General features: G+C 37.4%; 1 protein-coding gene across 3 annotated transcripts in view; it reads left to right on the plus strand.

Annotated features, from left to right (window-relative positions):
* LOC112980897 (bifunctional heparan sulfate N-deacetylase/N-sulfotransferase 3) overlaps positions 1-23,972 on the plus strand; it is a 189,632-nt gene that overhangs the window by 112,815 nt on the left and 52,845 nt on the right. For all 3 annotated transcript variants that reach the window (XM_064510628.1, XM_064510627.1, XM_064510629.1), the window contains exon 2: positions 4,561-5,686. In XM_064510628.1, the coding sequence (XP_064366698.1) occupies positions 4,706-5,686 (981 nt within the window). In that variant the 5' untranslated portion in view covers positions 4,561-4,705. The remainder of the gene's footprint in view (positions 1-4,560; positions 5,687-23,972) is intronic.

The raw sequence follows: 23,972 nt of genomic DNA on the forward strand, positions 1-23,972 counted from the left end.
TGAGGCCACAAGTAAAAAAATTCGAACATATGTAAATTGGAAGTGCAAAGAATTTTTTTATTACTAATTTTCAACTTCAGGAGGCATTTCGATACCACACGTTTGGAATAACATAGGTAAAAGGTAGTGATCTGAATTTTCAGGTGGTAAAATGCAAAATTCTGCATGAAATCAAATTTAGGTTCTTCTAAAATAATAAGGTTCTAGATAAAGAACAGTGAGGCAGCTTTTATTGCTTCAGGCTGAGAGAGGTTTTACTTACCAAATAATTTGAATGGTGTTTTTCATACATCATCTTTATGGAACATTGGATCAATGTAGTGTATAACAACCTTTTCCAAGTTTTCTGAGATATGGGTGGGACTATACCCTCCATTCATGTAAATCAACATGATTCCATTGAAATTAATGAGCTAAGATGGCTTGTATTAGCTAAGGGTCTTTTCATAGTTTTTCACATGCTAAACCAAAACAATACTAACAAACGTGAACTCTTGTGAAGAGTTTCTCAGACTTTTTGATCGTCTTTAAGGTTTTCCCTTATACCTCGATTTTTACATTTTTTTGACTTACGATTCAAGCTTTTATGGCTTCTTGATTCTTTTGTAAATTATTTTATTCTTTTGTCATGAGCGTAAGACTTCACAAGCACTGTCCTGTTTTGAAATGCTGCTTCCAGGGGCTTACCCAGTATTGCTGTGTTCTAAATTATGTCCTCTGTCTGTTTTTACTGTTGGAAGTGATACTGTACAAGGACCATTTTCCCTAAAGCCATGTCTAAAGTTGTGATGAAGCTCACTACAGTAGTCTCGATAGGTGCTATAGTGTGTCGGAGGTGTTGCACCCCAAAGATCTCTATACCACTGTCAACTTCAGTGCATGATGGGTTACCTTAGCCGTGCATTGTAAGATATTGGTGGAATACCTAGCAAATTATTTTGCTTAGATTAAAGCGCTGATTGTTCCACTAAGAAAAAAACTGTACATTGCCAAGGCTTTAAAATTAGTTCAGTGTTAGTAAGCATATGTTCTTTTTGTTCTTGTATTTTTTTACATTCTTTTGAACTCTGATCACGCAAAACAATCCTTAAATAAGCAAAAGGTTGTGATAAGTGTTACTTTAAGCTGAACAGAGAGAACATGCATTTAAAACGTGCACCCTATTCCATCCACATCCTTTCGTTCCTTTTTCCGTGTCGAGAATGCCATGTCTGGCTGCGGTCCTGCTGGGTCTCGGAGAATTCCTCATTTCTCAGAGTGGAACCCTGCATCTGTCTTAGCATCTCCATCCTATCCTTCTTACAGCTGCACTCTGTAGCTCCCAGGAGGTGCCTACAGTGTAGGGAGCTAAGGATAAAGTGGCATTGATTTTCTTGTAGAAAAAGCAAGTCTCTGGGCTGGCTCCAGTTTTTCTGCTCTATGGAAAGTGTTAGGATATCCTTGCTGGAGATGCTCTGAGTGCTGCTACTTCTTCCATTAGCAGCCCTTGAGTTGCAACCCTTCTGTAATATCACATTCCAGCATCTCTGTTTCTATAGCTGCCCTATGTCTAATCATCTGTTTCTTGCCATGAACTTAGGTCATGAAGAACTTTTTCTGTTCCAGGCAGGTTTGCCAAGTTCAGGTGAGTGTCTGGACAGAAACATGGGCTGGTAAAGAAAGAACTGCTTCTCAGTCATGCTGGTGGGAGCTTCTTGTCAGTGTGACTTTAGTGGCTTCTCTCATAAGAATAGGGGAATTTTTTGGCCGTGATTAAAGGACCTTAGGACCAAAAGAAACAAACAAGCATTGTGCTGTTAGTTGTATAGTTGTATGGTGGTTGCTGCTTTGTGTCATGCAGGGAGTGGTGTTACTGTCAGCAAGAGTTCCACTTTGCTGGCTCACATCTCTTTTATATATAAACCATGCCTAAGCAATTTGTGGGGCTAAGTAAGCCAGGCATGTGGTTACTGAAGGCAAGTAGGCATATATACAACATTGCTATAGTATTTAAGGAGTGTTAATTTTAGCCACTAAAATTATGAGTTTCTTTGCATTCTGTCAACTGAATTGGAGATGCAAAATGAAGAGACAGGTTTTTCAAGAATCCTTTATGCACAGAATAGAAAATCACCTGTCTGGAAACATCTCTCTTAAATCTAGTTCTACTCATTCAAGATGGAGTTGCTTCTTTGTTACCTGATTTCTTAGCAGATCAGATCTCTCTTTTATGCTTTTTAAACTGGTTGTCTTTTTAATCTGGTTGTCTAGATGTGCAACAAAGATGAGACATTTCAATACATTAGAATTTTCTACAAGTTCTTCTAAAGATACTCTCAGATTGTCATTCAGTGTCTGTGCCACCTTTATTTTTTCTTTTTAGATACCTGCCTCTAATTTCTACAGCAAGGATTACGTTATCTAACACTGAATAATGTGCCTACATGTCTGTGTGGCAGGCAGGTCTCTTGTCTAAAAGTATGTGTGTCAGGCTTTGTCCAGGTGCGGGTGAGGTTTGAGGCCAGATGCAAGTCCACCAAGAACAGAAAGGGTCAGTATACCTGAGCCTATGAGTAGCAGGTGGCAAGAGTAGAACATATCCAGAGAGCTGGCTTATCTGGTGAGATACAGGCTGTAAAAGGAATCTTAATTATCAGTCAGACAGAGCCATACACTTACTTCTTGGTGCTTAATTTTGCTATTTTGATAAATAGGATACCATGTAGTTTATCTCTCTTTTCCCTTATTTCATTTTCCTACTCATTTCTTTTTACTTTGTGCTCATTATGCACATGGCACTGGGAAGATCAATCTTTGGATGTGGTTAAAGTTGTGGAAGTTACAAGGATGCTGTTATGTACATCATATTTTTTTCAACTTTTCAGAAAACCTGGAACGAGAGGCCTTCTTTTGTACAAGTTAAGATGAAGAGCTTTTGTTCAACTGGTTAAGTGATCCAAATGCACAACTATTTTTTTTCACAACTTTTTTTCCCATTATTCATTTGTAATTAATCTTTTATTTGCTTGAAATTCTTTTGGATCATAAGCATACCCTATCTCTTCTGTTATCTTCTGCTCCCTGATTCAGTAATGAAGGATGTCAGCCATTCTAGGAATAAAAATTTGTAACCAAAAAAACAGCAAAAAACCTTATAAAGTATAAAACTTGGGCTGGAGTTTGACTAGATAGTATTTTTTATTAAAAATAAATAACTGTCAATCTGTGCAAAAAAAATCTCATTTGATATTGATGATAATTCTGATGTTTTGTGGTATTCATATATATACTTTTTTCAGCTTTGCTTTATTTTTTTAGAAACTTGAGTATGTGAAGGTTAAGCACTCAATCGGGAAATGATCATGCTAATGTTATACACAGCTTATCCTGCTCCCATATACAGAATAAAGCTACTACATTGCAAAGTTACAGTAACACATTTTATAGCTTAATACCCATAATATTTGTTGTTAGCCTTCCTTTATAAGTTATGATACTTAATTATTTTATGCTTGTCATATCTTTAAGTTATTTTTGTAGAAACTTATGACAGCAGTTGTAGTGTTGGCTTCAAAAATGACTGCTTTCCTTAGGTACAAGTTAAAGCATAAATATATTCTTAGGTGATCTCCCTCTTAAGTCAGTTACTGATTTCTTACTCTCTTTTCTCAGATTTAAAAGCTGCATTATTCTATGCTTTTTTAATACAAAGATGTGCTTCCTACAGTATGCAGAACAGTACACAGACCACAAAAATGCTACTTGTATGCTGCTTAGTTTAGTTTGAAAAATATTCCTATAACACATGCAATAAGGAGTATACAGGTGTGTATGTACACAACACAGCCAAAAATGTGCATGTCATGTTAAGGACTTTTTGATTCTTTCAGAGTGACCTTAATAAATCAGGGAATGCATTTAATCATGTAGACTAATGTTCCCTTAGTTTCTCAGGTGTGGAAGGAGGAAGATTACGAAATTTCCTCAATATTTGGGTTGTCAGCCATTGTCTGTATGGAAGAAATTTTAAGAAAAACATTAAGTTATTTGCCGCTGTACCTTACTTTTCAGTGTCTCCTGTATATACCCCATATTACTTGATCCTCTGGGGTGAGAAACCTGTGAGATTTAGAGACATTCAAATGCAGGTGGGCAGCTAGTGGGACTACTGGAAGGGCCTACTAAGCAAAGTTTGCAGGCCTTCTTTGCTCAAGACTTCAGGCTTTTAGGTCTTGAAACCTTAGCCTTGGTTTCTGTGATGATCAAAGTGGAGGTTGTTCCAACTGCATCTTTTGTACTTGTGCAAATGTTTTGAGCTTCAGGGAAGTTTCAGTGCTGTGTCATTAAGAAATACAGAGTGACAACTGTGCTTTATAAAATAAAAGATAATAAAAGCTAATGAGGAACAGAAAGAATTAACACTACTAATGCAAAACCTCAGAAAGAAATAATTGAAGTTTTGAGCTGCTCATTTCCAAACCTCTGTTTAGCAGTGATTTGTCTGCTGTCGGTTAGGTTACATGTGATGATACTTCACAGGCATGATGTATGGATTAAATCTCTGATTTTCTTTTCTTCTAGACTGTATCTTCTGTAAAGCTTGTGGAAGATAGATGTATGTGCTGCAATGGTGACATAAGTATTTAAGAGGACTGGAACAAGTTGTTGAGAATCTGTGTTTGTTTTTAATGCTGCTGTTGAGAACAATCTAAGGCAAGTAAACAACATGAGTTTTATCATGAAACTTCACAGACATTTTCAAAGAACAGTTATTTTGCTGGCCACTTTTTGTATGGTGAGCATTGTTATTTCTGCATACTACTTATATACTGGCTACAAACAAGAAAATGAACTTCCTGAAATTGCTTCAGAAGTGGAATGTGGTGATCTTCAACTGTTGCCATACAAGCTGATGGAGGTGAAAACCATGAAGCCTATTGATCCCCTGAGGACTGATCTTGTAGTGCTGGTGTTTGTGGAAAGTCAGTATTCAGCATTAGGCCAAGATATAATAACCATTTTAGAATCCAGCAGATTTCAATATCGTATTGAGATTGCACCTGGAAAAGGTGATCTCCCAGTGCTTATAGACAAAAATAAAGGCAAATATGCTCTCATAGTATATGAAAATATTCTAAAGTATGTAAATATGGACTCTTGGAACAGAGGCCTTCTAGATAAGTACTGCATAGAATATGGTGTAGGTGTGATTGGATTTCACAAAGGCAGTGAGAACAGCTTGCAGAGCTTTCAACTGAAGGGCTTTCCTTTCCTTGTCCACAGCAATCTGGGTATTAAGGACTGTTGCATTAACCCTCATTCTCCATTGCTCCATGTGACAAAATCCTCTAAACTTGATAAAGGTCCTTTGCTTGGAAATGACTGGGCAGTTTTCCAGATTAATCATACAGCTTATCAACCAGTGATATTTGCAAAAGTAAAGACATCAGAAAACCTTTCACCATCTACCGCTAAAAGTATTCTCCATGCCACAGTAATTCATGACTTGGGGCTCCATGATGGGATTCAGCGAGTCCTCTTTGGCAATAACTTGAATTTTTGGCTGCACAAGCTGATTTTCATAGATGCCATCTCTTTCCTGTCTGGAAAGAAACTCAGGCTGTCCTTGGATAGGTACCTACTGGTTGACATAGATGACATCTTCGTTGGAAAGGAGGGAACAAGGATGAACACCAATGATGTACAGGTAAAGTATGTTCAGAAACTAAAGGTCATTGCAACAAAGTGTGAGTTTTAAAATCTAATTTGCAAAGTGAACAGTTATTAAGGGTTGAAATTCACAAAGGACGCAGATCAGTCAGTAGCAAGGCAAACTGTTTCTGCCTTGAGAGAGAAGCCATTCTCTCTGGCTTTGGGTGGCACTGAGTCCAGGTGTAATAGTTACTTCAGCCTCCAGGCTGGGGTAGAGTCTGCACAGCATTGCTTATACAGGTACTAGGAAAGCATGTGGGATAATAAAAGCTTCACTGGCTAATATCCCTGGTTTTCTTTGAAGTGATATATGAGTCCCTGCTGAGGTAGTTTCTATTAACTGGAGGGTGGGCACCTCTGAATTACATTCCCCTTACTTTATATGGAGAATGGTCCCCCAAAAGGGAATTAAAGAAGAGTAGTTGCTAATTAACTGTTAAAGGAAGGGAATAAGAGTGGCACTGTTTCCTTTTAGACCCCTCCCCCCACAATTTTAAGCAATTAGAAAATTGCACCGGGTTTAATTCTCCATTCAATGAGTACCTCCTAAGCAGATACTTCAGTGGAGTTTGAAGACAGCACAGGGCTTCAGAACTAGACCCAAGAGCTATTAGTATGTAACTTACGTATAGTGCTAGTTTTATAAGCAGAAGGTGAATGTGGTGAGCTGATAGTAAATGCCAACATAAATTTTGAAGAACAGATTGGATCGTTAGCTGGTTGAAATATTTTTCGAAAGTCAGGACTAAGTTGCAGCATTTCACCTTTCTTGTCTCTATTTTCTGGCTCTTGCTTGCAGCCAAGGCTGGTTTTAATATAGGTCTTAAAAACTTGTTCTGTAACTAAATGACTTGACAATTTCCTTAAGTTTTTAAGCAGTTTAAGTTGCATGTTTCTGAAGGTCCTTTCTCACTCTCTGCTACTGTACTGCTACTTCAAGTGAAGTGGTGGTCTTGGGTCAGTGGGAATAACATTTCATTGCTGTATACCTGATTTTCTTTTTGTGAAGAATCTAGTTGCAAAACAAATAGTTAGAGAACACTTTGCAAAACTGAAATATTTGGTCCAGAAGCTAAAAATTGGTAGGACACTAATTATTGCTGTGTTTATGCTAAAAATAAAGGAGAATGTTGTTAGAACTTCCATAGTGGAAAGAGGAACTTGGAGGGGAAAGGAAAGGCAAGGATAACTCTGCATGCAGTTGTTACTTAGTTTTGTTCAATTTTAAGTAGGCTTTCTTACAGTGCTAATGTATTTGTCAAGCTGCAGTAACTCTGCGTGTATTGCTTCATTAAACAAAGATTTGAACTTGGGTTACACTTTGATTTGTTTTAAAATTGAAGTGTAGCCTATTTTCCAAAACATTCTCTGCACGTGCAAATATAAATGAGATGCACCTCCTAGGTAAGTGTTATCGTTATACAAAAGAATTGCATGAGAGAGAGGTGGACAAAACGTGGAACAATAAGTGTAATCTCTGTGTAGAACATGATGGCAGCATTTCAGTTGGGTAGGTGAGCATGTTTCAAGAGTCTCCTAAGTGTATAATCAAATTGCAGGAAATAAGTAAGGTCTGGCCTCCATCAGGGGCAAAACTCCTGTTTTTTTGAGGAAGAGGCAGATTCTATTAACAAAATATATAGAATGAAGCCAGAATAAGTCTTCCTCTATGTTGGACAGTAGCAATTTGAAATAGTATGTTTCCCATTGTTCCTTTTTGTAAATGACACCTTAAGATGTCATTTTAGGATTAGTTAGAATGATTAATTGCCAGAATTACTTAATCAGAAACAGGAAGCTAATGAGACAAATTAGGTAAAAGCAGATCCAAGAGGATGAACTGTTTTGTTTTGGGAGAATAATTTGCAGTATGTCAGAATGCTGACTCCCCTAAATAAAACTGACAAATAAAATATAAATAATAGCAAAGTGGAAATAACTCTTAAGCAGGAATAATGTAGATGATCATTTTTATAGTACTATGTTCTGAAACAGTGGAATCAGAAGTGTTCCCTTCAGATTCTTCATCTACTTAAAGTTAAAATGTTCTATTAAACATGTTGTTAGGATTGTCAGATGCAATGCATCTTCATTACTATTAATATCAAAGGAGTTATCCTCCGTGGCAAAATGACACGTGGAAGGAATGAAATAAAATCAATTTGTGGTATTTGAAAATCTCTTATTGTAAACTATATTTGCACATAAATGACATCCTATTAGACAGGAGTGTTTTACTGAGTTCTGCTGTGTTGACTCTGACAGAGAATTGCGTGCTGCTAGTGTGAAAATAGGTTCCTTAATGGAGACTTTGTGTAATTTCAGTACTCATGATAAACTCATTTCTACTAAGCTTACATTTTTAAATGCCGGCAATATAGAATTAGGTCTAATGCTTTTCTGAGTTTTAATGTTGTTTGACATGTCTCCTATTTAATATTTTCTGGACATAATCAAACCTAGTAAGACTGTGAGCTTGCTTAGAGTGAGGTGGATGTTTCTACATGCACTTGATTAATGCAAAAGTAATCTAAAACACTTCATAAAGGTTCCAAAATGCAGAGGACCTTTATGGCTGATCCTGCTCACTACTCTGGATAGGACAGAGTTTAGAAATTGCAGTGTTAATAGGTAACTGATAGCAAAAATAATTACTTATTATTGAGTTTCACTAACTAACTTAGGCAGACAGTGTTTGTCCTAGGTCTTCTGAGAGATAGATCTCTCTCCGTTGGCTGTATTAGGCAACCTAAGTTCACTTTAGAAGGACTGGTTCATTAAGCCCCTAAAGTTTAGGCTCAAGCTGGGTTAGCAAGTTAAGAAAGTTGACTGTACTGTTCTTTCTTTTTGAGTGTTAAAAAAGAGGGTCATCATAGCAAAACAGATCCTGCAGCACTGAAGCACTACAGAATATTTGTTACATTGCAGTTGCGCAGAAGGTTAGGTTTTCAGAGGAATATCTTCTTCAGTAACCAAATGAGACTTACTAAGTGGCCAGAATAATAGTTAATGGATGTTAGACTAAATTGCCGCCTTTTTTAAAGTTTGTGAATTGGAACTGAGCACTTCTGAAAATTGCTATCATAAGGTTAAGTGGTAATTTTTTGTCAGTATTATTTCTTACCTCAGAAGAGGTCGAGTCAAAAGCAACCTCTCTAAAATGAGGGTCTTCTGCTCCTCTAAAAATCAGGCGAAGTGGTACTTCAGCTTGAGTATCCAGAGTGTCAGGGACATGAGTATAAAGAGCTTTTCTGAAAATCTTTTAACATCATTTATCAACATAAAAATCCTGTAAAAGTAACACACAGACCATTTTATTAAACAGCAGACTAACTGTACCAGTCCCACCATAACTTCATCAGTTAAAAAACAAAAACAAAAACAAATGTTGAAACTGTACCTGATTGTTATCAAATTGACTGTCCCTATATAAAATCTGGGCCAATAGAATGTAGTTGTTCAATACAGCATACTGAGTAGCTGTCAGTGTGCATCAACAATAACCATCCATCTTAGTTTATTTACCTTTTCTTTCTCTGGTATAATAGAAATAATGGAAGAGAACATTGTCATAGCCTAATTGCCGCCCACTTTGAAAATAAACTTGATAATGTCATCTCAGTGTTCATTTTCAATAACTTTTTTACTCTCTTAATATTTCTCTAGCAGCAGAGGCCATTATGTTGTGACAATGTTATATTTTTTCTTGGTTTCTTTTAGAAGACTAAGAGCCCGTGCAGTGGAAATAATTCATTTAAATGCATATACAGAGAAAATCTATCTAGATATCCTCAGAGTAAATTTATCTTAATAGAGCAGGATTGTCCCACTTGACACTACTAATTTAATAACATAATCTTTATTGTTACTGTTGCTCATTAGAAAATTTTACAGATTGTAAAGCACTGAGATTTTTCCAAGGAAAAAACAATCTGATAATAGGGGGAAAATTAAAATACAAATTTTTTCCATTGACAGCTCCTGCTCCAAAAGTGCTGGTGGAGCAGTAGGCAGTAAGTTGATCTACTTCTTCTTCATTTCCTCCATACATGTACTTTCTGTATTTCCTTGAGAGTTGATCACATTTTCAAAATGAAAAATTAGGGCATTGTGAAATATTTTCTCAAGTTAATAGCTATATAAGCCCTTCTATATTCTCCCGTCCTTTACGTGCTTTTCAAAAGAGGCACTTTGAATTGAAGTCAGGATGGGGAAAACGTACCTATTTCCCTGTAATCTTTTCACTTTCTCTGTATAAATCTAATCCTTCTCTACACGAATAATTCCTACATTTGCTCAGTTTTGGAACAGTGGTCAGCTTGTTATTTGGGAAGAGTTTTGGCATGAATATGCATCTTTGATTTATTACAGAATATACTCAGAGTAAACAATAGACAAATATGATTATGCTTGCACATGAAAATATTATGAGAGGTGCCTGTTTCTTTTGGGGGAATTCTTTGTAATTGCCAAGGAAGAAGTTTCATATTAACCATATCCATTATTGGGAGGGAGACGATATATCTTGTTTCTTCTTCTATTCTGTGAGCACTTAGGTAATGCATCCATTAGTAGACCTGCATTAAAATGAGAAAAACAAGCTTGAATCTGCAGAGGCTTTCGGCATTAGAGTCACTGAAGAATTGAATGGTCAGAATAATATTCTTTAGTGATTTGCTTGCATATCATCTGTGCTAAACAATATTCTGATAATGCAGAGGACTTAGCCAAAAAGAACAAATTCATAGCATTTTAGTCTCCGTCACTTACACAGTCTCTCTGCACAAGATTCTTCTTGCCTAGATGTTGAGGTTTATGAGGTAGACGTCTGTATCAGAGCTAACTATCTAACTTTCCATAGTAGTCAACACAGAGAAACAGCCACAAATGGCTCATCTTTAGGCAGACGCTGATTAAGTGAATTGCTTCTTAAGAATACTTTTTTGTTTTTGTTGTTCATTAAATCCTTCTAGAGTGACTAAGATCAAATATAAACATTTGTGTTTGCTCAGATAGATCTTATTCTGTGTCCCAGAGCCAGTGCTGTTATTGTTATATTATTACCTCAGTGCATTGGTGGCCTAATATCTTTTGTTTGCTATAACAGAAATTTCTCCCCTAAGAGCTAATTGTTTATTCCTTGTATTACAAATTTGTCCACATTAGTCAGTGTAGCTTAATGAATTTTAAACAATTGTAGTAATTTAAGTGTCTTTTCAGCCTGTATAGCAGGAAGAAATCAGTATAGTATATATCAGTATAGTCTTCCATGTATAGTGGCAAGAAATCAGAACTTTGCATGCTAAAGCACACCACCTGTGTATGAATTTTAAAAGTACAGTGACATTTCTTCTCAATTACTCTTGCGTAGGAATGACCTAAATATTTGCATTAGAAGAGAAGGTTAGGTATATTTTCTGTTAGCGGAGAATGGGTAGAAGATGCCAGAAATCCTGAATTGTCAAGACAGCAGGATAGTTCCTTAACCTTTCACAGGAAAAAGTGTAATTACATAAGTTAATAATTTCTTATCTATAGTATCACATAGTCAGTTCTTAGGAAAGAAATGGTATGTCACTGAATGTGTCAGTTACACAACTGCTGGAAATACTCATGTCTATTCAATTACACTGAGTTTTATATGTTTTATGGACTGCTACCAGTGGATAGAACATTTTACTAGTTGGTTATGTTAACATTTAATATATAAAAGAAACTTGTTTTATGTACTAAACTTCTGTGAATTTTAATATATTAAGATTGATACTACTGCCTCTCAATACAGCCCAGCTTTTGTGTTTAAAAGGAGCTTGTTGATGTTTGAAACAGAATGTTGTATGAAAATCCTTGACCAGAAGAGGGTGGCTGCAAACCAGGGACACAGAAGGGCTGGTATGCCTCACATATGATGCTTCTAGGATTACCGAGGTAACACTTCGGAATTCCATATATGCTTCCTTCTCCCATTCTGCACTTGCGCAGTTAGCTACAGCCAAGCCTGGTGCAATAAGCTTGACACTAAGATTAATTATACAGGTTATCCATTGTACTAAATGTGTGAAAACAAAAAAACTGGCATAGTAATTATGTGCCTAATAGTGGCTGGTTTCTAAAATCATATCTGGGTGACGGACAGGCAGAAGAAAAGGAGATCACCTTTCCCTATTTGTGTTTGAATGTCCCTCATCCATATTTTATGTTGGTATGCATATAGCATTATATATGGGAAGGACCGAGATGTGGACAGTGCATGGGTCACTATTGCTGACCAGGAAAGATGGTCATCTGTGGAGTTAGTCATGTGCTTCCTTTTTTCCAAAAGGTTCGTATAAACGATATTAAATATACTGCCTACCTCCCTAGGATATAGGATGAATATGATCCTCAGAATGAAATTTGTAAAATAGAATGTGTGTGTCAAATAACAACACTGACATATTCATCTGTAGCTGTACAGCAGGCCATACTTTTTGTGTCCAAAATGGTAACTACATTCATCCATTTTTAGTAGTTGACTAAACTGTCTGTTTTGTCAATGCAGATCATCTGTTCCTCTGTACAAAATTTCGTAGGCACAGTGACTGTAAAAACAGTGCCATACTGCTCTGTATTAAAAACATAAAAGAAATTAAGCAGCAGATGACCCGTGGATGTTCTTTCTAGCTCAGAAGCAATTCACGTTAGCATTAACTTTGGGAAAGCTTACGGTTCCAGTACTGCATTTGTTGTGAAGAATCCAGATTTCAGTTTTTATTCCAGTTCTGTATTGGTTAGAATTCTTGGCTTGTTTGTTTGTTTGTTTTAGAAAATTAAAGCAGTTGGATGTAGTAGCAGTAGCACTTAGCCCCATTGAACGTGTGAGAGACATCAGGTCCTAGATACAGGATTTAACAAGTCACAATATTGATGTACTGCAGCCTTTCAGCAAAGCAGTAAAGAGTTTTACTGTTACGGAGGATAATATTCTATGCACGTCTTTCTCCTACCTGTTTAGATACATAGGCCTAAAGATGCCAAATATTTTCCACACTAAGGGAATCCTGCAGAAGTTAGTTACATTCTGCACTTCACAAAAGAAGTGTCTCACACAGAAGGATTGGGTCAGGAGAGCAGTACTGCCCCATGGTGCTTCGTTCATATTTAGTGACTGCTAAGAACCGTAACTGCCAAATGCAGAATCCTCTGGAGTACTGAGGCAAAAGATATCACAGAAGAACAAGGCAGATTGCTAATCGTAGAGTTGTATATAGTGATTTTTTCCCTTCGGCTTAGTTTTCCAATGCCAGAGTAACCTAATCATAGAGTGTCACAAGCTTTTAGATTTCAAAATATATCCTTTCATACCAACCTAAATGTTGAAATCGTGATTTTTCAGGCAGACTTTTGGAAGAACTGTGATTCTTAAAAGGCTCACACTGTCCCCTTCTGTTGTGAATTGTGTGGCAGGGGACTAAGAGAAGAGAAAACTCAATCCCAATTTGTTTGTTTGTTTTTACTTGTTAAAGAGGCAGAAGCTGCTTCCCAGCATAGTGGATCCTATGGGTTCTTTGAGGGCTATGAGACTGATTTGCTTAAAGTTCTTTTACCCCAGCACCAGCTTTGACCCTCTGTTACATTCTCTCTGGTCCTGTCCTACTAGTGACATCTCCAGTTTGAGCACACTGGTGCCTGATGTACTAGTTTACTTTAAAATGTGAGGCTAGAGCTTTGCTTTAAAGACTCCTTGTCTTAACAGCCCATTTATATCTGGTCAAGAGGGCATCTCAAGGCTGTCCTCAGACAGCCCATGTCAAAATACATGTAATGTATCCATATAACCCTGATGCCATTTCATTGTGGACCGTCCTGTTTCTAGCAGAAGTGTGGAGGTGCCTGGGAGATCCCCAGAGAACAGAGGAAGGAGAAGTTGACGTATGTGTTGCTCGGCCCAGTTTTCCACTTGGTCTGGCTCATGAATAGCATCTGAACAACTTACCTGAGTATGCCTGTAGTAAATAAAAAGCAGATAAAATCATCTCAGGGTCTGGCCAGTAGAGACTCAGAATTATCCACAGTTCATATTTTAGCTGGACACACATGAGTTTTGTTAGAATATTTCTGTGAGCAGATGCTTTTCAAAAGGTGAACTGAGGCAAAATATGTTCCTTTTCTGCAAAGAAATAATTTATAATGGCTGTGGTCAGAGGAGAGAGGACCACTCCTTGAAAGGAAGGAATGGACTTCTTACCATAACTCCTCACTTATCTGACCATAGTCATTTTACTGTTCTGGCTTGCTCAGTGAATCTTTTTTCACATGATACACTGTTCCCATGTACTGTCCATAGGCAATACTTTCTAAAGTTTTTGCTCCCAATGCCTTTAATAAAGTAACAGAGATGAAGAGAAAGTAAGTAGCAGATTCTTTGCAATACCTTTCTTCAAATACACATGCATGCTTCCACTGATGTGTTGCTTCCATTTAAGTAATGTGTTGTGATTCTAACAGCTGACATATGGAAGTAATAACGAAAAGAATTACGACTCCTTTTCTATAACCAGATGAAGTTGAATGCTCTGCAGATTGTCACACATGACATACAGCAGGAGGGCTTCGTTCCACACATAGTGATTTGCTGCTGTTCAGGAAGCTCATTAGCATTCTTTGGAGAAGGTTGCTATGGTCCCATTATTTTCTCCTGCAGAGGTTTAACTGCATTTGGGGGGGGGGGGGGGGGGGGGAAATACTGCACTCCGTGTCCATGTCCCCAATCAGTGACTCTTTCTTTGCTTACTCATGTCCCATGTTTTATAGTTTAATGGTTATGCAACAGGAAAAAAGGTGTTAGCATAACTTTGTAGCTTTTATATCTAGCACACTTCCTCATAGAACCCAAATAAGAAAATCATTGCCTTTATGAATCGACTGATGATTTCCCAAGTAAGTACACATGCAGTATGCATGCACAGTCCTGTATATTTATGTCTAGCAAATTACAGTAATTTTTTTCATTTTTTAAGTTTCCATTATTTCTCTGTAGTAGTGAGTATTTTGAAACTCGTAGGCTGAATGAACTCTCTTACTCATGGGTGTCTGGCTGTTGTATTTTCATTCTTGTTCTTAATGGAATTATGCGGTTTGTTATTTCAAACTTGAGCAATTATGGTCCCATGGGATCAGGTGGGCTAACTGAACACTTTCTATAAGGCTTCTGCTTTCTACTTGACCTTGTTTATTATGTAGAGATATCTTTACATTTGAGCATAAGCCTTCACTTACAAAGAAATCCACACCAAATGCTTATGTGCACCCAGCATGCCAACCTCCATTAGTCATTCTTGGTTCAAAGTCATATAGAAATTCTGCCAGTATCCGATTTCCTCTCTTCTCAAAACTTATACTTTAAGAATGTATGTGAATATTTTCACAGAAGAGATGAAAATGCATGTGACCCTGCACATTATACTTTCAGTATTGTCAACATAACCTAAGTCCAGCTCTGTTTGGGTTGATCCATATGGCCATGAGAGCAAAGCCTGCCTTTTCAAAATTTATAAAGTGAGTGCCATGTGAGGCAAGACATGTTGAAACCTCAATATACACTTTAAGACTTTCACATCTGCTGGATAATTTGCTTCCACTGAAAAACCTTTTTCAAAATTTCAAGATTAGTAATTTAAAAGCTGCCCATTGTTGTTCACTGAATAACAATGTTCAGAGAGCAAAAGAGAAAAAAGGAAGTTACAAGTGAAAATATGCAGTGGGCTTTGATGTGCGTAAGTTAATGCAGACCTGAAGCAAGATGCTAAATTTCCCTGGGGCGTGCATGGCATCATAATTCAAGAATGCTTATGTGTTGAAACTACTTTCCATCACATTGACAACGTGTTCCTATTTTGCACTGTTGGTCTCTCTTTTCTTACGCTGCAAGTTCTCTGGGTCAGAGACTCTCTTTATTCTATGTTTACACCTGTCTTTATAAAGTCTTTGTGCATGTCAAAGGCATGCTTGAAAAAGCATTTCGGTAATATAAATAATAATAATGCAGCTACAGCTTATCAGAGAGCTGTACAAATTCATCACTGTATTAGTGCCTGCTGCAAGACTTACTCTGACCTTTTTCAAATGACAAGTTTGCTCTCCAGCTCCTGCTGCTTTAGTGGAATTGAACAAAATTTTCACAAGCAACAAATAAAAATACATTGCAAACAACTATAAACATGTAAGCAATTAACTGTAAAACATAAGGCCAAAATTGTGACTACCTCCTTTCCTCTCTTCAATCTCATGAAGAAGGATCACAGTATGGCAAAAAGAAGACTGAGGGGAGAAGGGGGAATCTGCCTCATTAGTTCTTTTATGGTTCAGTTCCGTGGAAAGTGTCCTGTCTTTTCACCTGTTCAGTCTGGAAAAAGTCAGTACAACTACATGACTGATTCTTGATGGTTGTGCTTGCAAAACAGTTTGCAAAACAAACAGACGGTTGCCACGGTGTATCTAACCCCTCTGGGAATAACAATGCCATATCTATTTTCAATTCCGGTTTCTTTTTCTGTGTAAAATTCAAAGTGATCTGTCTTTTTTGTTTTGCTCTTTATAAGATAAAAGTGTTACTCCCTTTTTAAAACCGGTGTTTGACAGACAGCATAAAAACCTTCTGACCAGTTTTTTTTAAAATATTTAATCTTTAGCAGATTCCTTTTGATGCTTTACAACCCTGGAGATGAATTGGACTGTTCCTTAGAATATTGTTGCATGTCCAGAACAAACCATAAATTAAATACCCTTATATACTGCAAAATATATACTACAGTACGTTTGTAAATGTAAATACTGGAGAAAACAAAAAGTCAGTGACTGCATGGAGTGACAATCCATGGAGTCATTCCAACCCAAGTCTGTAAATTCACATGGCAAGGGCTATGCCATGCTGTACAGAAGTACCAGGTTAGATTTGGAAACCCTGGTTGTGTTTTCGTGGAGCTAATAAGCCATGTAGCTCTACAGCAAGCTCCCACGCACCTCTGCTTTCAGCAGTAGCACTCCTGAGAAGAGCTCAAGCTTCTCTGTTCCCATTGTAGAGCTAACCTGGAATAAATATAACTGAGAGTTGCCTGTGACAGAGCACTAATGGAACTGGAAAAGAATCTGAAAAATAATTTTGTCTTATTAAGTATTTTTATGGTCAGAAGATCATTTCTCTTATACTTTGCCTTTGTACTTTCTCACTGTCCCCCTTAAAAATAATGGGAATTTTGAAAATGGTAATCCTGAAAATACCCTAAAAACAAGACAGAGATTAGATTATATCCCAGTTTGCAATGTAAGATGAATTGGAATTTAAGATATATATACTTTGTATCAGAAAATTATTTATCTTTCTAACTGGAGGAATTTCTTGAATGTTATGCTCAGTTTGGTCACCACAAAATCAGAAATAATAGAGAATGCTTAGACAGAAGCACCAGCATAGTCAGGAAATCTCTGAGCAAAGACTGAAAAAGTAAAGGCTAAAGAACTTGTTAAGCAATGACCAAAGCAGAAAGTAGTAGTCTTCAAATGTCTGCACACTGTAAACAATGAGGATGGATAATAATTATTTAATATGCTGCACTAAAATATTTAAGTACAGGCTGAAAAGCCAGTGTAAGTTCCTTACAATAGCATGTGGTTGCATGAAGAATATTATCCAAATGGAAGTAAAAGGATTATGTACGTTTTTAAAAATTAGATTCAGCAAAATAGTGTAAAATGTGCTATTTGAAGCAATATAATATTGGCAAGGAATTTGTACTAAGATGTATTCTTAATCTCTTACAGTGTAATCAAATGCAGAATTTAGTTTGGATTCTTTTTCATCACTTTGAGCCCACAAGTGTAGAGCTTAGTTGGGAAATTGGTCTACCTAGATGTGGTTTCTATAATCTTATCTTTTAGAAAGGCAGGTGCTTATATAAAAACAGGAAAGGTGTGTGTCAACACTTCTAACAAAATCATCTCTTATGTTTCTCTTACTGATGTCCCATGTTTCACAAAGTTCTTGTTTTGTCTTTGCTGAAATATTTCCCTTGGACTAGGCATTATATAGAAGTCAGTGAGGTTGTCCAAATTTTGCTTAACTTTAAAATGCGATCTAAGTGCGGGTTTTTTCTATATTGGTTACATATAATAATGAAAAATAGGGTTTGAGAAAGAGTTAAATTTCAGTTATTTTATACAAGCTTTTCTTTTCTTGCTTTCACATTTTCTCTTAGTTCTTCTATACCAGTGCTGATGCAGCAGAGGAAGTTTACTGAGCAACTTTAGAACTATTGATAAAAAGAAGAAAGAAGTATGTATTCATTTGTGACTCCCTATTGAGCGAGCAGGCTGGGAAATGAATTCCCAGCTGTTTCTGACATGGAGCTTTCAGACAGAAAAAGAAAATCTTCTTTAGTCAAAGATTTTTTTCTGGAAATAAAGATAGTGTGTAAGTAGAGAAAGAGCTTTCCCTAGGCCCCAACTCACCCAAATTACAGAGACAAAGATAGAGAGACAGATAGATGTTTAAACAGATCAAGTAGTAAGAAAAGTTGAAGAAACTTTAAGGCTTTGTTAGGAAATAAAACAGAAAACACATTTATGAATGGATTATGTCAACTGTGTGCTGCCCAGCCTTGTGTGTTCAGTTTATTTAACGTGACAGAGATACGAGAGTGATAGGTGTATTATGCTTAACTAAACAGGGTGAGCAACTGGCTCTATTGTGGTTTTTATCTAAATGAGAGGGATTGAGTCTTCTTTTATTTGCTCTTTATTTTGTTTGTTCTTTAATATGTAAAACTAAGATTAACACAAGTAGTATTGGGGTTGTCTAGCAGCTTTAGTCTTGGTTGGGAAAAAAATGTAAACTAAGAAACAAACAAACCCCAAAGTGTTTCTCTTTCATTAGTACCAGCTTTTTATACATAGCATATAGCGACTAATATTTCTTTGAAGCTACCTGAATTGCAGCATTTTATACCTGCGTCTGTAGACTTGAGTTTCCCCTGGAGCACATAACAAGTTTTCACTGTAATTGTAGCTACTGTTATTCAGTGATCTCTCTTTAAATGCTGGAAAAATAAAAAACTAAATGCTTGAAATATTTTATGCCCTGGAAAAATAGATAGAGTGGTACCACCAACTGCTGAGCTGTGATCATCAGTATAAAGATGCAGACAAAATTTCAAAAACTTACTTATTTAAAATTCTGCTGAACTGTAAGCACAAACTTTTGGGCTTATGGGGACAATTGAGTCTTAGTTTATCCAGTCTCAGGAATTGAGATTCGGAGAACATTACCACTGAAGCAAAAAAATTAGACTGAGGTTTTTGCAGAAGACCATATCCATAGGCTATCATTTTTACTTTCATAATGTTTTTTAAAAAAAAGATATTTGTAATGTCCATGTTTGCTTTTTGTCAATTCATCAACCTAATGACTTTTGAACCTACCGGCCAATTTCAATCCAGTGTGACAGATAAGGACAGGTCTCAAAGAGGGTTAAATTCCTGCTAACTCTCTGGAATTCAGTGTGAAATAAGACATATGCCTGCACTGAAGCTGAGGTTTCAGATGAGCTCTACATTTACCTGTTTGTTGTCTGTGACCTGCCCCGGCTGATCGGTATGCTGTATCTAGGAACTAGTGACAACATGTGCTGCCCGTTTTTCATCTGGATAGGGGATGTGAGACACTGGGAAAGGAATGAGGGGATTTGGAGACATGGGAGGGCCTGAAGGGGAGGATGAGTCCTAGCTGACAGTGTGAAAGGGAGCACAGGCATCGTGAGAATGACAATTTGAGACACATCTGTAAGGAGTCAGGTTTTATGGCGCTTCTTGTTATTGTTGTTTTGTATGCAGACCATGGATGAAAAGGAGGACCTGAAATCTGAATTGCATCTCTAAACATTGGCATTTTGGACGGAGTAATATATCCACTGACAAACTCATCAGAGTGGTGTAGATGTAATGATGCAGCTGCTTCCTCCTGCATATTCTAGTGAGGCCACTGTGGTCTCTTGTGACAAGAGCCCATAAATTCTTAGAATATTGAACCTTATGGATATTTTCAGCGTTCAGCAGCTATCTTCCCCAAGCAGAGCCACACGTTGTAAAGAGCTACGTAGAAGGGCCCTAAGCAGCAGAGCCAGGCAGCAATGTGTGGCAGATAAGGGAGCATAGACTTTGCCACAGTGGAAGCTCGTGACCACCCTGTACGGTGGAGGACTGTCTTGCTTGGACAGTAGCCTTTGTCCTCAAGCCAGATTCTGACTGCTGTGCCCATCAGCGGTAGTGAAAGCTAAAATTGGAGTTGGCATGTGAGGAAGCATTAAATAAGAAGCAAACATCTTGTTGATAATGAGTATGGTACTAGGAATTGAATAATGTATCTGTTCTGTCCGAGCTGATTGAGTATAAGATACATGCACCATTGGAAGAACAGCTCATTACATTGTTTTAATTTTTATAACAAAATACTGTGCACCTTACCAAACAAGATGTGGAGCTGTAAAAGTGTGGGGTGTCTAATGAGGAGACTCAGAGGTGCAATTGCTTTGCAGCTCAGGTTGTTGTTTGAACCTCAGTTTTTGAGGCCTAACAGTCACTGATATCTAGATAAGTGTCTACATGCATCAGTAAACAACCTTTACAATTTATCTGCTACCAGTGGGATGTGATGGAGACAAGCAAGACTAAGCAGTCACAGCAGGGTGGCCAGGAAGTGAGCTGGAATAGAGTCGGAACTGCTTTGTGGCCCTAAGAGTTGGCCCATCATGACCAGAGGTCGGGCAGCTCAGTGGCATGTGTGACTTTGCAGTACAACTGCTTGAGGGCTTGTGTTGTAACTAATGTGCCTCCATTTCCAGCTGTACTAGTTCATGAACAGTATCCCAACAGTAAGAACTTATCTGAATGAATATGCAGAGATTCTGAATGCATTTTAGAGTCAATTTTTTTTTACTTAGAATTCTTTTATGTTGTGTGAATTTACCTATTTATACTTGTTGTTTCATGAGCAGATGAAATGTTAGCGAAAAACACATGAATCAAGGCTCTATATTGAATCTGTCTGACCAGAATCCAGGGAAAAACTGCCATATGCACCAGTAGGGTGTTTATAGTTCTATGTTAATTGGCCTGGGGTTTTCTGACCTTTAATTAAAAGAAATGCAGGACTTTATTTCTGTTAACTGCAGAATAATGAGATCATTTAGCTGTGTAGTAATAGGCACCTCTTCCGTCAAAGCACAGTTTAATCAAGAGCTAATGATGCAGAATTCCATATAGAATCCTGAAAACAGCATGCTAATTACATTACTTTATTAAATACAGTTGGCACCAAGTATTTAAAACCTTCAACTTACCTTGCCATAATTAGCTTATTCCCATTACCTGCTATCTCACCCTTCAAGAAGTGAGAAGCTGGTGAAAGAAGTTGAAGTCAGAAATATTTCTTAAATCTCTTGATTGTACAAATGATTCACCTAGATGAAAGAGCCTAATTACTTGAAAATGTATAATTGGAGCATCATGAAAACTATTATTTTATGTAATACAAAAAAACTGCAGAAGAAGACCCTATAATATTAAAACAGTATATTCTAATAACAAACTTCTGATGCAAATCATTTGAGACATTTTCCAAAGTGGCTACTTAGTGGATACTTAGTATCCTTTGGAGGACCTATTGATACCTATTGCTGCCATTCAGAAGTACTGGTCATCCCAGTTACTGCATATGTGCACATAAACTGAAATTGTGGTCACCTGAATTTTTCTGAAATCAGGTCCAGTGTGTCTTATATTGGACACTGAAAAATCAAGACATACATAATTGGGCCTCACTGAAGATCTCAGCCTGAATATCTCATCTCCTGAACACTTCAAAAGAGAAGTTTGGGTACTGAGGTAGGGGTGCTTATTGAACTTAAATGAAAAGACTCCCACTGACTTAAGTATTGTACACCTTAATATATAGGAGGTCCGGTAAGATACTCAAGTGAACGGATCTGGCAAATAGTCCAGGTTACCCCCAAGCAGTCGGGGGAGTTTTGCATATCCTGCATATTAAAGAATCGGGCTTCCGGCATGCTTATTTTGGTAATTTAAAAGCACAGTTGCTGCAGGTAGAATCTGGCTGTTGGCAAACCACAACCATTTTCGAGTAACTGACACCAAGTGCCTAATTCCTGCTCTAAGTAATTTTTGCATGTGTATTTTCTGTTTTAAATTCTGCCACAATATTACATGGCCATTTGTAAACAGGCATCCCGCTGGTATATGGAACTGCTACATTTTTAAAAAGAATTTGTAGTTTTTTTGCAATGCATATTTTTAATTAAAGAAAGTAACTTCTTTCTTGAAGCTACTTTATCTTGAGAAGCAGGCTTTTCTTCACATTTTAATTTTGTTATACAAAGTAGCAGGAATAGTTATCTTCAGCTCATGTAGACTCTGATGTGTTGAAAACTTGAAAGTATTTGTTATCAGCAGTTTAGTTTTTCCATCTCTATTTCATCAGTTTTTACATCTGTGCTGGATTATGTCATCCTGGGCACCTTGGTTCCACCAAGCCTTTCTTCACTTAAGCAAATTAGGGTCCATTTATAATTTGTAGTCTCTGCCAGCTAACCACTTTGCTGAAAAAGCTGAAGATATTATTAGTTTTCTTCTCTTGCCCCCTCTGTAGTCTCAACTCAGATAAGAGGATGCACAGCCAAAGAAAATGTAAGCATTCTCCTCCTTTTGTCTGAAGGATATTCAAAATACTTTTTCAGATACACCCAGCATAGCCAAAGTAATTATTCTTCTCCTGCATAGGAGATGTTTATGGTAATGGGTGTCAAAATGATAATCTTGGAAATCCGGAAAGAATATACACTGAATTCTAATGATGTTCCATAAATACATAATTTATCATGAGGGAAACATTTTTCCTCAGAAGCAAAATAGTCTATCTATTAAAATTATGATTCCCAGCCATTCGGGATGGAGCCTCGTTGATACTGCCTTCTGTTTCTTTTTGTCATGCTGCCTTTTGCTACCTCCAAACACCCAAAATTCTTGCCACTGCCTTTCTATCCCCTGATCTCTGTCAGAGCTTCTTGAATGCCTGCCATCACTGCCTCAGCAGTTCTCACTTTCAGCCCCCGGCATACTGCCTCTGCAACGTTTCTGGTGGATCCCTGCTGCTGCCTCCTTCATTGCTCCCTTCCCTAGGCCATGCATCCCTCCTCCTCTCTTTTTGGCCATAAACCCCAGAAGTGCTAGGACAAACCCTAAACTAACGATCAGGCACAGCTTGTTAGCTTGGGCTCTCTTCTGTGCTACACCATGGCATGTCTCACCTCTATCTAGTATTGGCACCTTGCTAGTGCCTCCAAGCTTAGGAGCTGCTGTATAAAATATGGTAAAGCAAATCTCAAAATATGTGTGGGAGATTTCCAATACTGATTGTTTAACAGATGAAGAGAAGCACATTACTCTAAAAAAGTCATGATCGTAATTTTTGTGTACATCATAGATGCACACTTCAGTCATATACGTTACATTCCTCAAGTCTTCCTTTTCATTCCTCCCTCCTCCCTCTTTTTTTTTTTTTCCTTATAAGCAAGTGCATTTGCAACATGGATAGAATTTAGGAGAGGTCAGATGTTGCAGAAAGGAACGGTTTGAAGAAGACAGACTGTATATATACCTAGCCTGGCAGCTGCCCTTTTTTCAGGGCCTTTCTACATGCTCAGGAAAGGTAAAAAGATGTGGCTAGAAGTAGAAGGGACATCACGTCACTCACTGCTCACTAAGCCCCTTTAAGAAGAGCTCCGGTCAGTAAGATGTCTTTAGTTCTGTTGTGGCTCTAGTTCTGTTTCTTCTCTCTCTTGAGGGAATTAAACTAAAGAGGAAATGTGCTACAAAGAATTAAAGCTACTTCTCCTAAGAGCTCCTGTAAAGGGGCTTACTGCACTTAACACATGTGCTTTCACATTATGCTTTTTATTATTTTTTTGTTTTAACCTTTTCAGAAAGTGCTTGTCTTCATTAAAGAGCCAGTACAGTGTTAGAAGTTTTCTTCAGGAGCAAAGTAATTCCTGCTGTGGGGAGTCCTTTGATATTATTGTTAAACACATGCAATAATAAAGCAAGTGTTACAGAGCTGAGATCTGCTTTCTGAAAAAAAGGGGAGGAGATAGACTTTTTTGGAAAATTATGAAGTTGACCTTTATTCCTTTTATTGCTGACATAAAAGCATATTCTGATTTGAAGTCTAAAATACT

The sequence above is a fragment of the Dromaius novaehollandiae genome, chromosome 4 (assembly GCF_036370855.1).
Source record: "Dromaius novaehollandiae isolate bDroNov1 chromosome 4, bDroNov1.hap1, whole genome shotgun sequence".
Taxonomy (NCBI): domain Eukaryota; kingdom Metazoa; phylum Chordata; class Aves; order Casuariiformes; family Dromaiidae; genus Dromaius; species Dromaius novaehollandiae.